We start from the raw sequence: 13,917 nt of genomic DNA, 5'->3' as shown, positions 1-13,917 counted from the left end.
ACACCCAAATTTACACACCTTTTAGTTCAGTAACACTCATAATAATAATTAGGTGAGTGTTAAGATAACAGAGTAAATGCCCATATTTTGACTTTATATTGCTATCCTATCATTTTCACCACAGCGGACACCATGAGGGAATTAGAATCTTTAGCTCTGCCCAGTGCAGTCACACTATTTTGTTTTTTAGGCTCTTAGGCCTCATGCACGCTGGGTGTTTAGCCCCCAATGCATGAGGCTCCAGTGTTAACGTATAGGTGGAGGGCACATGTCTTGTTAAACTCCCGCAGCCATAAGAGGCTGAATGCTGAATGGCGCTCTATCCCGCAGCCATAAGAGGCTGAATGGCGCTCTATCCCGCAGCCATAAGAGGCTGAATGCTGAATGGCGCTATATCCCGCAGCCATAAGAGGCTGAATGGCGCTATATCCCGCAGCCATAAGAGGCTGAATGCTGAATGCCGCTCTATCCCGCAGCCATAAGAGGCTGAATGGCGCTCTATCCCGCAGCCATAAGAGGCTGAATAGCGCTCTATCCCGCAGCCATAAGAGGCTGAATGGCGCTCTATCCCGCAGCCATAAGAGGCTGAATGGCGCTCTATCCCGCAGCCATAAGAGGCTGAATGGCGCTCTATCCCGCAGCCATAAGAGGCTGAATGCTGAATGGCGCTCTATGAATGGAAGAAGCAGATCTTTCTTCCCACCTGTCCATTTAGAGTGTTTTTCATTGTGAGAAGTACGGGCAGTGCCAGGACAAGGTCACCCAGTGTCCAGGGCAAAGATTCCAAACTGCGCCCCCCACAAGATGATGGAAGAAAGAAGTGGGTACGGGTTGAGTAGGTATACCCAGCCCTGTCTAGATCTCACAGCACTCATGCATTCAGAAGCAGAAAGCCGTGTTCACAGGAATACAGGAGTGCTATACAGGTCCGGTAAGATCACAGCTTCAGAGGACATCCTGGGGGACAGGAGGAGATTTCAGAGAAACCAGCACATGCTAATCATTTAAAAGTGGTTGTAAATTCTCAAAAAATAAAAACCTGCAAGACAAAAAAGGCAAAATGAGCTACAGTGGGGATCGAAAGTTTGGGCACCCCAGGTAAAAATTTGTATTAATGTGCATAACGAAGCCAAGGAAAGATGGAAAAATCTCCAAAAGGCATCAAATTACAGATTAGACATTCTTATAATATGTAAAAAAATAGATTTTGTTTCCATCATTTACAGTACACTTTCAAAACTACAGAAAACCAAAAAATGGCGTCTGCAAAAGTTTGGGCACCCTGCAGAGTTAATATCTTGTACTGCCCCCTTTGGCAAGTATCACAGCTTGTAAACGCTTTTTGTAGCCAGCCAAGAGTCTTTCAATTCTTGTTTGAGGTATCTTTGCCCATTCTTCCTTACAAAAGTCTTCCAGTTCTTTGAGATTTCTGGGATGTCTGTCATGCACTGCTCTTTTAAGGTCTATCCATAGTTTTTCAATTATGTTGAGGTCAGGAGATTGTGATGGCCATGGCAAAACCTTCAGTTTACGCCTCTTGATGTAATCCCCCGTGGATTTTGAGGTGTGTTTAGGATCATTATCCATTTGTAGAAGCCATCCTCTCTTTAACTTCAGCTTTTTCACAGATGGCATCAAGTTACCATCCAAAATTTGCTGAAATGTTATTGAATCCATTTTCCTTCTACTCGTGAAATGTTCCCTGTGCCACTGGCTGCAATACAACCCCAAAGCATGATTGATCCACCCCCATGCTTAACAGTTGGACAGAGGTTCTTTTCATTAAATTCTGTGCCCTTTCTTCTCCAAACGTACCTTTGCTCATTCCGGCCAAAAAGTTCTATTTTAACCTCATCGGTCCACAGAACTTGTTTCCAAAATGCATCAGGCTTGTCTATATGTTCATTTGCAAAGTTCAAATGCTGATTTTTGTGGTGAGGGCGTAGAAGAGGTTTTCTTCTGATTACTCTTCCATGAAGACCATATTTGTACAAGTATCTCTTTATAGTGGAATAGTGTACCACAACTCCAGTGTCTGCCAGATCTTTCTGGAGGGATCGTGCAGTCAAACGTGGGTTCTGAATTGCTTTTCTCACAATCCTGCGAGCTGTTCTGTCTGGTATTTTTCTTGGTCTTCCAGATCTTGCTTTAACTTCCACTGTTCCTGATGACTGCCATTTCTTAATTACATTCCGAAAAGAGGATATTGACATCTGAAAACGCTTTGCTATCTTCTTATAGCCTTCTCCAGCTTTGTGAGCGTCAACTATTTTCAGTTTCAGTTTTCTAGACAACTGCTTAGAAGAACCCATGGTGCTGATTGTTGGGGCAAGGTCAGATGAGTCTGGGCATTTAAAACCTTTGAGATTGACATCACCTGGTCTTCCCAGACGATGATTGAGAACAATCCATGACACTGGCAGGTCTCAGCTTTGCAAAGGGGGCAGTGCATGCTATAAATTCTGCATGGTGCCCAAACTTTTACAGATGCCATTTTTTTGTTTTCTGTAATTTTGAAAGTGTAAATGATGGAAATAAAATCTAACTTTTTTTGACATATTATAAGAATGTCTAATCTGTAATTTGATGCCTTTTAGAGATTTTTCCATCTTTTCTTGGCTTCGTTATGCACATTATTACAAATTTTCACCTGGGGTGCCCAAACTTTCGATCCCCACTGTAGCACTACCCAATCGGACCTTCCATTCTCCTCTATGGAGGGGCAGATGTAGACAGACTTGTGTCCATTTACACGCACCTACCTCCAATTCCCTAAAAAAATAAAATAAAGGGGATCCACCCCTTTCCATCTGGGCGGATCGTATAAGAGAGTCCATTCAGTACAGTAGGCTGTGTTCCTGTCTGCTCTGCATATGCAGTGCGCACACGGACCAGACATCTGCCCACTCCGCTCATTGTGGCCCACGACCAGTTATTAGGTCACTTAAGTGGCCCTTGCCCTTCAAAAGGTTGGGCACCTCTGCCTTAGATCAAAGCTGTTGCAGCGGCCCCCGGACACTGTTGTGACCGGCGACATGTCTCCCGGAGTGATTACCGGGTTCGCAGGCTTAGGGGCTGCGATTGGCCAGAGCCGCGATGACGTCACTCCTGCGCATGTGCACGGGAGCTGCAGGTCACGGCACAGATACTGAAGAAATGGCACAGGCAAGCCGTTTCTTAAATGCACCTGTGTCGATGACGTCAGCACATGCGGATACAAGGAATATCTCCTAAACGGTGCAGGTTTAAGAGATATTTACGGTACCTACAGGTAAGCCTCATTAACCTTATACAGGCTCACCTGTAGGTAAAAGTGGTAGTACGAGGTTTACAACCACTTTAACCACTTAAGACCCGGACCAATATCCAGGCCCCTTTTTGCGATTCTAGGTCAGCAAGCGCTCTTTTTCAATTCACCCTTTAACCCTCCAGTATCCACTAAAACTATTACTTTTAGGTGGGTTAATGCAATGAAGCCCACAAGTGAAGATATGTAATGTAGCGTAGCGCAATATCCACCAACATTAACATATTTATTTGCTGTGAATATCTAAATTAGGCAATCAATGACCACACCCACACCCACGGACGTAACGCGTATGGTGGGGTGGCTCTTAACATCTAATATAAGAGGAGGGGATGCGCTGGACATCGAATCTTACAGGTACAACCGACCCTTTTGAGGGCAATCATAATGCTGATACAGACCACTACGAAATGGAGTTTGACACCCCTGCCTTAAAGGGTAACACAGCGTATTGTGACCTACTGAAAAAGCAGGGGTCATAACAGGAAGGTGAGAGGCTAGATTGCACAAGGTGTTGGTGTGGCACTTAAAGGGGTTGTAAAGCTTTGTGTTTTTGTGAAACACCACCTTGCACTCTCTGACCCCCCCCCCCCCCCCCCCCCCGAGCCCCCATTTTACTTACCTGAGCCCTGAAACACCATGAGCACGATCCCATGTAGTTCTCTCCATGGCTGATCGGCTCCTCAGTGGATAGATTGATAGCACCGCAGCCATTGGCTCCTGCTGCTGTCAATCAAATCCAATGACACGGCCGACGGGGGGCGGGGCAGAGTTATACACTCAGCGGTTATGCATGTTGAGTGCATAACACGGGAGAGCGCCGCAAAGTAACCCCCTCGGGAGAGAGCTATGAGTAAACACTGAAGTTAGTGTGAAACGCGTCAGCTGTCCTAGGTTCTGTTGCTGTGACTTGTAGTGCATGTTTCCAGTTTTTTACATTAAAGTTACGTTGGATTGGAGTGCGGCTGTCCTGATCATCTTTTGTTCTTATTTTCCATGTGCATTGCTAGCACCCTCAGTTCCTGAGAAGATTTGCACCCAACAAGACCTGCCTGGAGCGGCAATCTCTGTCTCCCCTCAGCCATGGGCTCCTGCTGCTGTCAATCAAATCCAGTGACGCGGCTGACAGGGGGTGGGTCTGAGTCATACACCAAGCGGCTATGCATGTTAAGTGCATAACACGGGAGCGCGCCCGCAAGGTAACCCCCTCGGGAGAGCGCTTTCCAGAGGGGGTTAGCTCTTGTGGGGAGGAGCCGAGAGAGCCACAGTCTGACCCCAGAAGACGGCGTGCAAAATGAACTGCACAGTGGAGGCAAGTATGACATGTTTGGTATTTAAAAAAAAAAACTGAACCTTTAGTGTCCCTATAATCTTGTTGCAAGTTTTCACATGGTGGAGGATCACAGATTTCGATTTAAAAATTAATTTATACCCATTGCTTGTGGACTTATTTTTATATATGGACACTGTGATATGTGATTGATCACTTATTTAAAATGTAAATATTCACATTGAATGATTAGTGGGTATTGAGCTACTATATGTATGAGAGTTATGCTAATATATGGTAAAATCACTTTTTTGTGAGCAGCAATATGTTCTTTACTTTTTCATGCGCATATTATCGGTTGCGCTAATTAGTACACTTTGCTTTTTGGGATGTGTAATGAAGACTTAATGCTGAATTAAGCTTTTCAGGTTTTACAGAACCTGGGAAATGCATAACTCCTGAAAGGAAGGGAGGGAACATAAAACGGAACATTGGCTGTTTGGGTACAGCACTGTCAAACATTTATGATGGTTAATGAGACGTTTATTAGAGTCCAGCTCCATGAAGATGCTCACTCACCTCTTGTATTGTGCAGCTCCCTGAAAACTGCAGGTTGTACTCCCTCTGGACTTCGCGGTGGGTGATGATCAGCATGAAGTTCTGTTTTAATGAATCCTCTGGCTGAGAGCTGGAGGGATGGAAATAGAGACAAGATGTCAGCAAGGACAAGTAGTGGCATGTCTCTTTAGAGCTACCTCACCTCTCAAGAGGGCCGGGGCTGCCATACAGGCAAGTCCGGGCACAGACCGGGCCCAATCAGCGGATCTGCTACAGTACTGACCACATACAGACATCATGCCCTGTGCGCCCGTTACTTCTCAGACACATAGGCAACACTGACATTATTACGTCTAATTTGTTAAAAATGTACACGCAGCATTACCGCAGGGACTTGGACAACACATGGCCACCCTGGCGTGTTATAACACATGTCACAATGTCACTACACACAGGTAATGCTGGAGCACAATATTGCATTAACTAGTCTCTGAGGGAATATATAGATGCCAGTATAATTGGATCGTAGAATTAACATAGGTTAACTATTGCTCTTACAGGGATGGTAACCCTATTTTAAAAGTAAACCTGTAACAAACCAAAGCGATTAAAATGTCACATGTGATGAAATAAAATTCATAACTCAAGGTTACCTTCAGCTGATGCAGCACATCTAAACAATACACAGGTTCATAAATATAGGCAGCCGCAGTCATTATTTTTGCTGAAATTACTGTTTACAGGGTATAGAGACATAATAGTTAACTGATTCCTTTAAAAATAGATAAAAATCAATCATATAATGTACCTGCAGTTTCTAGTTTTGTTTTTGCATGTTGTTTCCTGCTTCTGCGATGTACAGAGCCACAGAGCCAATACAGGGCAGTGATGGTTTGGAAAACGAAACTGATTGGTGATGAGGGGTTTTAGACACACAGTAATCACACCTCCTTGATTAGTGACCACAGAGAGAAAGCTCCCAGTACTGTGGTTATCAGGAAACAGACAACCAGGAAGTGTGGAGATCAGAGAAGAATTAAAGCAACTTGAGAGCAAAAACGAAAACAGCACTGCATTAAGGTAAAGGAAGCTATTAATAAAAAAAATAAAAATTCCTTTACAAACCCTTTAACTTTTACCTACAGGTAAGCCTATAATAAGGCTTACCTGTGGGTAAAAAAAAAAATCACCTAAACCGTAAGGAGATATTCCCCTCGCAATGAGCCGCTGAATGCAGCGGCGTATGGGCACAGGGGATTTTCGGCTTAAGGCCTGGCAGCCGCCGAAACTTGCCGGAAAGATGTCTTTCACGCGCATGTGTGGGAATGACGACATCGCGGCTCCAGCCACTCAGAGCGCTGGAGCTGCGATACCGGGAAGACACGCCGAGGCGAAATGTCAGCTGCCTCGGCGTGGACCGTGAGGGACACCGACGCCTTGTTCTAAGGTAAGCAACTCATAATGAGCTAGTATGCGGTGCATACTAGCTCATTATGCCTTTTCCCTTACAGGTGTAAGGAGAAAAAAAAGTAAGCGGTTTACTACCCCTTTAAAGTTTTGACTTTCCATGTAAAATTCTAAAAATTGGATCCACGCACTTCCACCTACTGAGGCTCACAATTGGTCCTATCGGGTATCTGCCTGCATGCTTGAGATTTCTTCAGCTTGAAAAAGGAATGCGGCATCCGTGTCACTGGCTGCCCAGCATTCGGAAACGCGTCGCTTGCCTGGTGACGTCATCACCCATCGCCCGCTGGTATACAACCGTGCATCCAGTGCCTGTTGAGGATCGTCCCGTCCACCGCAATCACCTGCTACCATCAGCGGCAGAAGGACTGATACCCCCTCACTCCACAGCGCTACACCAGGGACCCGATGAAGGATTTACATAGACGCACCAGATGACATCTACCTCTCCCTTCTGGAGAATTCTACCTATATGCCTGTTTTTCACCACCAAAATGTGAGTGGTTTTTAATCTTTGGCTATTGTAAAATTAAAACTGTTTTAACGTATTGCACCCAGAGTCGCCTCTCTCCTTGCTTGATTTCTTCAGAGCACCCAGGTATCCTCCAAAACCTAAGCACTCAATTGTGCAAGCAGAAGCCATGACTTCCAAGGTCAATATTTGGCCCACCTTCTCCCACCTATTTGTCGGTGATCAATAGTAAGGCCAATGGGTCAGGCCAAAAATCAGCCACCAGGTGTGGTTAATATTTGCATAACGAATTGTCTGGATTCTGGAGATTTCGGAGTCTTTTAAAGATAAACTGAACAGGCACCAGAAGAGCTTGACTTTAGGAATACAGGGACACTGTACAAAATTAAAAAGGGACCCACTTATTCTTCAGACCCTACTACTAAATTGGATTAAACCTACCAAGAATTGATACATTCTAAATAGAAATGTGTTACAGTGACTTTCATCTCGGGTTCCACCTGCGGCACCTAGGCAGGCAGATTGTAGAAAACCCGAGGATGTCAAATCTCTCAAGAAGAGGATTCAGCACAGTGCAGGGGCATAAAAGGTAAGGACAAAGGGGTTGTAAAGTCAGATTTTTTTTATCTTAAAGGGGTTGTAAAGGTGAATGTTGTTTCACCTTAATGCATTCTATACATTAAAGGTGAAAAAACATCTGACAATACCGGCTCTCCCAGCCCCCCTGATTACTTGCCTGACCCCTTAAAAGTCCTGCGCCGTGAATGAGCAGGCTTCTCGGCCGTCTTCCCGGCTCATTCATTGGTTGATTGAAAGCAGCGCAGCCATTGGCTTGCACTGCTGCCCATCACGTCCAATGACGCAGCGCGCCGGGGGCGGGGCTGAGTGATACAGTGAGCGGCTATGGCCGCCGGCGGTATCACGGGAGCGTGCCCGCAAGCACTCAAAACCATGCGAGCTAGACTTTTTTCATTTACATAATAAAAAAAAACCTAGGGGCGACCAAATACCACCCAAAGAAAGTTCTATTTGTATGCTAAAAAAACTATAAAAATGTAATTTGCGTAGTGTTGCATGACTGTGCAATTTCCAGTTAAAATAGCCCAAAAAAAACGGCCTGGTCATGAAGGGGTAAAATCTTCCGGAGGTCAAGTGGTTAAAGACAGTTAAAGTTTTGAGCTGTACTTTTTCTTCCGATGAAGAAATTACATTTTTGTACTTGGGTTTAACCGCTTACCACCCGCTCTAGTGCTCGGGGGCGCACAGCACTGCTTTTGCCGTGTTGCTAGGATACAGTGCGACCCTGATCTGTGTAAAGAGCCGATCACGCGGCTCTTTAACCATGTGATCAGCTGTCTCCAATCACAGCCGGTCACGTGTACACACGGAAATTCCGGTGATCGGCTCTCATTACCTCACACCGATAGTGTGTGTGGCGAGGAGAGCCAATAAGTGGCATCTCCTCGCAGGGAACACATGGACATGTAATCAGGGCACTGATCATCGGTGCCCTCATGACAGTAAAGCCCCCAGTGCCACCAATCAATGTCCATCAGTGCCCATTAATGATGTCAGTCAGTGCTGTTTTTCATCGCCTGCTCATCAGTAAAAGGAGAAAAATTACCAATTTACAAAATTTACTGACAAACTAAGAAAAACTTTGTAAAAAATAAAAAACCCAGCAGTGATTAACCACAACACCCGCCCGCCGTCAAATGAATGCTCTATTGTTCTGACAGGACGTCATATGACGTCCTGTCATTTAAAGCCGCTAGGGGGGCGCGCGCGCTCCCGTCGCGTCACTGGGAACACAATGCGCATGCCCGGCGGCCGCGATGGCTGCCGGGCACCCGCGATTGCCCAGTATCTGTAAACACAGAGCTTCACGTCCTGTCAGGGAGAGGAGACCGATGCGGTGTCCCATGTACATAGGGACACAGATCGGGTCACCTCCCCCAGTCACCCCTACAGTTAGAACACTCACTAGACTACACATTTAACCCCTTTCCCGCCCCCTAGTGGTTAACCCGTTCCCTGCCAGTCACATTTATACAGTAATCAATGCATATTTTTAGCTCTGTTCACGGTATAAATGTGAATGGTCCCAAAAATGTGTCAAAAGTGTCCGATGTGTCCACTATAATGTTGCAGTCCCGAAAAAAAATCTCCACCATTCCTAGTAAAAAATAATTAAAAAATAAATCATTATCTCCCCTATTTTGTAGGCAATATAACTTTTGCGCAAACCAGTCACTATATGGTTATTGATTTTTTTTTTTTTTTTACCAAAAATATGTAGAATAATACGTATCGGCCTAAACTGAGAACATTTTTTTTTTTTTTTTTATGGGATATTTATTATAGCAAAAAGTAAAAAATTTTTTTTTTCTTCAAAATTGACGCTCTTTTTTGTTTATAGCCCAAAAAATAAAAACCGCAGAGGTGATCAAATACCACCAAAAGAAAGCTCTATTTGTGGGGGAAAAAAAAGGACGTCAGTTTTGTTTGGGAGCCACGTCGCACGACCGCGCAATTACTAGTGTAAAACAATATACGCTTATTGGGATTTTATTTTATTTTTACCAAAAATATGTAGCAGAATATATATTGGCCTAAATCGATGAAGACATTTGTTTTGTTTTGTTTTATTTTATTGGATAAGTTCTATAGCAGAAGGTAAAAAAAAAAAGTGAAAAAAATTGAAATGGCAGAGGTGATCAAAAACCACCAAAGGACATCATTTTTATTTAAGTACAGTGACGCATGGCTGCGCAATTGTCAGTTAAAGTAACTCAAAAAATGGCCTGGTCATGAAGGGGGTAAAACCTTTTGGGGCTAAAGTGGTTAATGTAGCCAACACTAAAATACCAAATACAATAAAAGCATTTTTTTATTATTATTAAAGCAGATCAAAGGTATAAAATGAAGAACCGATCCTCAACCAGAAGGCCATTATCATCGCTCATGGCCTGTGCTATCTATTATCAGGCTCTTCTTTAGTTCATGTTGATTTGCTCGGTGTCCATGAACACTTGCGCAGTGCACGCCTCATCTGCAACACTGCAGTGTGTCATTTGCTATTTTCATATACTGCCTCTGGGAATTCAAATTAAACACTGCCAAAACTGTCAATTAAACTTCCCGTTTTTTTTCTAATCTTGCAGATTTATAGCGGCTCATGTCAGGCGAGGATCACATTTACAGTAATTACAGCTTATTTACATTAACAGAAAATAAGAAATCAATATGTAGATGGAATGTTTGTTGTAGCTAATGCTGGAAGAGATCTCACATTTGCTGCAAACAGCGGCCACTTAAAAAGCTGGCGTCTATGCAAATCTGGAGAATACAGAATCGCGCCAAGATCTGCCTGACAGGGGCAAAGCAAACATGGGACTGTAATCTCAGAGAGGGTCCAGGATGCAGACTTCAATTATACTGCAACAAAGCATTGCACTGACTGCCGTGTCCTACATTGTACCCGCACATGACATGAATGATCACACATGCTCTTTTATTTATAAAGTGAAACTGTGCGTGTATGAAAGAAATTTCTATAGGAGGAATTATTAAAAAAATATATATTTTTTTTTTTATATTTTCGATCAGAAACATTTTCCACAGCCCTGCTAAATCCACATGCTTTTCACTGGATCTGCAATTAAATATCCTGATCACATTCATAGGTATCTAATCACTGGCTTCCACATATACAGCACTGGGCATAAATGAGTACACCCCAACAGATTTGTCAGAAAACCTTTACTTTGCTTTCCGACTCAACGTGCCAGATTCACATAGGTTAGCGGATCTTTAGATCTGCGTAACCTATCTGATTTAAGATCCGCCGCCGCAAGTTTTTGAGGCAAGTGGTTAATTCACAAAGCACTTACCTCAAAACTTGCAGCGGCGTATCGTAAATCCCCCGGCGGAATTAAAATTCCTTGGGTAGGGGGCGTGTAGTATTTAAATCAGGCGCGTTCCCGTGCCGATCGAACAGCGCATGTGCCGTCCGCAAATTTACCCAGCGTGCATTGCGCTAAATGACGTCGCAAGGACGTCATTGGTTTCGACGTGAACATAAATGGCGTCCAGCCCCATTCACGGACGAGTTACGCAAATGACGTAAAATTTTCAAATCGCGAGGCGGGAACGACGGCCATACTTAACATTAGCTGTGCTTCATAGACCCAGGGGTAACTATCTGCCGGAAAAAGCCGAACGCAAACGACGTAAAAAAAAGCGACGGGCGGTCGTTCGTTTCTGAATCGGCGATTCTATGAATCAGTCGCATAGATACGACCGTCAGAACTCAGAGATACGACGGCGTATCAGGAGATAAACCGTCGTATCTCTTCGTGAATCTGGCCCAACATTTTCTATGGGACATTATACTACAAATGCAGATTGCAAGCAAGATGCGATAACCACTTGATGACCGGCGGCAGTACATACACCGTGGCCGGTCGGCTCTTTTGCACAGAACGACGTACCTGTACGTCATTTTGTGCAATAGCCAGCGGGGGGCGCGCACACACTGACTGGCCAGAGGGGGAGCCAATCAGCAGGTCTGGTGGACGCCATGTCTGCCGGCCACCCGCAATCGCACCCCAGAGATGCAGGACGGCAGTCTGCCTATGTAAACAAGGCAGATTGCTGTCCTGTCAGATAAGTTAAGCAGGAACACGGATCTCTTTGTTTATATAGTGAGTCCATCCACCACACAGTTAGAAAGCATCCCCTAGGGACACACTTAACCCCTTCCCTGCCAGTGTCATTGGTAAAGGAACAGTGCATATTTTTAGCACTGATCACTGTATTAGCATCACTGGTCCCCAAAAAAAGTATAAAAAATGTCAGTTAGGCATCCGATTTGGCCACTGCAATGTTGCAGTCCTGCTGAAAATCACTGATCACCACCATTACTATTTAAAAAAAATATATATATGTAGTAGAATACATATTTGCCTAAATTAATGAAGAAATTTGTTTTTTTACATTTTTATTGGGTAGGTTTCATAGCCGAAAGTAAAATATTTTTTTTTTTCATAATGGTCTGCATTTTTTGTTTATAGCGCAAAAAAAAAAAAAAAAAAAAAAAAAATCGCAGAGGTGATCAAATACCACCAAAAGAAAGCTCTATTTGTTGGGGTGGAAAAGGGACATCGATTTTATTTGGGTACAGTGTCACACGACTGCGCAATTATCACTTAAAATAACGCAGCACCGTATTGTAAAAAACGGCCTGGTCATTAAAGGGGTAAAACCTTCTGGGGCTGAAGTGGTTAATGTGCACACACAAAGTATTTTTTCTAACAAATTCATTCATGATCATGTTGCAAAAATGAATACACCCCATTGAAAGTCTTAGGAGCAAAGCTACATGTTAACCACTTAAGCCCCGGACCAATATGCTGCTAAAGGCCCAAGAGCGTTTTTACAATTCGGCACTGCGTCGCTTTAACAGACAATTGCGCGCTCGTGCGACGTGGCTCCCAAACAAAATTGGCGTCCTTTTTTCCCCACAAATAGAGCTTTCTTTTGGTGGTATTTGATCACCTCTGCGGTTTTTATTTTTTGCGCTATAAACAAAAATAGAGCGTCAATTTTGAAAAAAAAATGCAATATTTTTTACTTTTTGCTGTAATAAATATCCCCCAAAAACAGATCTAAAAAAAAAAAATTTCCCTCAGTTTAGGCCGATACGTATTCTTCTACCTATTTTTGGTATAAAAAAAAAATCGCAATAAGCGTTTATCGGTTGGTTTGCGCAAAATTTATAGCGTTTACAAAATAGGGGATAGTTTTATTGCATTTTTATTATTTTTTTTTTTTTTTTACTACTATTGGCGGCAATCAGCGATTTTTTTTTCGTGACTGCGACATTATGGCGGACACTTCGGACAATTTTGACACATTTTTGGGACCATTGTCATTTTCATAGCAAAAAATGCATTTAAATTGCATTCTTTATTGTGAAAATGACAGTTGCAGTTTGGGAGTTAACCACAAGGGGGCGCTGTAGGAGTTAGGGTTCACCTAGTGTGTGTTTACAACTGTAGGGGGGGTGTGGCTGTAGGACTGACGTCATCGATCTATAAAAGGGATCACTCGATCGATGCAGCCGCCACAGTGAAGCACGGGGAAGTCGTGTTTACATACGGCTCTCCCCGTTCTTCAGCTCCGGGGAGCGATCGCGGCGGAGCGGCTATAAACGAAGAGCCGCGCCGTCGTCCCGGATCGCTCCCCGCGGGAATCCGACCGCCGCATGTAGCGGGGGGGGTCCCAATCGGACCCCCCACCCGCTAGAAGGCAAGGACGTACCTGTACGCCCATTTGCCTGTACGTGCCATTCTGTGGACGTACATATACATGCGGCGGTCGGGAAGTGGTTAAACAACAAAATCCTAACAAGCAAAAATTCAACTACAGGTGAGTAATTATTCATTACCAGGTGTCCAGCAAACAGTTGATTATTAGGCCAAGTTCACACTGGTCGGACAAACACTCCGACATTGGGAGCTCATGTCGCAAGACGCGTTTCCCTATGAGGCTGGGTTCACACTGGTACTACACGACAGTCATACAACTTTCCCCCTACTTTGCTCTGCGACATCAGTCTTGCATTGGTCCGACATCCATCCGACTTGAATGAACAGGATATTACTTTGCTCGGACTTTGTGATAGTCTGACTTGTTCTTTGACCAATCAAAACAATCGTAGTGCGAGATAAATTCTTTTTACTGCTGCTGTAATCACAATGTCGGTTGTCACAAATCGGATGGTTAGGACAAAGGATCCTACTTTGATCCGACTTCAATGATATTCAATGGGCTGAAGTC

General features: G+C 44.0%; 1 protein-coding gene across 2 annotated transcripts in view; it reads right to left on the bottom strand.

The window, feature by feature from the left end:
- Window positions 1-13,917, bottom strand: part of FAF1 (Fas associated factor 1) — a 375,519-nt gene that overhangs the window by 244,718 nt on the left and 116,884 nt on the right. For both annotated transcript variants that reach the window (XM_040360508.1, XM_040360509.1), the window contains exon 7: window positions 5,157-5,265. In XM_040360508.1, coding sequence (XP_040216442.1) covers window positions 5,157-5,265 — 109 coding nt within the window. The remainder of the gene's footprint in view (window positions 1-5,156; window positions 5,266-13,917) is intronic.

The sequence above is a fragment of the Rana temporaria genome, chromosome 7 (assembly GCF_905171775.1).
Source record: "Rana temporaria chromosome 7, aRanTem1.1, whole genome shotgun sequence".
Classification (NCBI taxonomy): domain Eukaryota; kingdom Metazoa; phylum Chordata; class Amphibia; order Anura; family Ranidae; genus Rana; species Rana temporaria.
The sequence above is the reverse complement of the archived record's forward strand: the minus strand, read 5'-3'. Positions and strand labels throughout refer to the sequence as shown.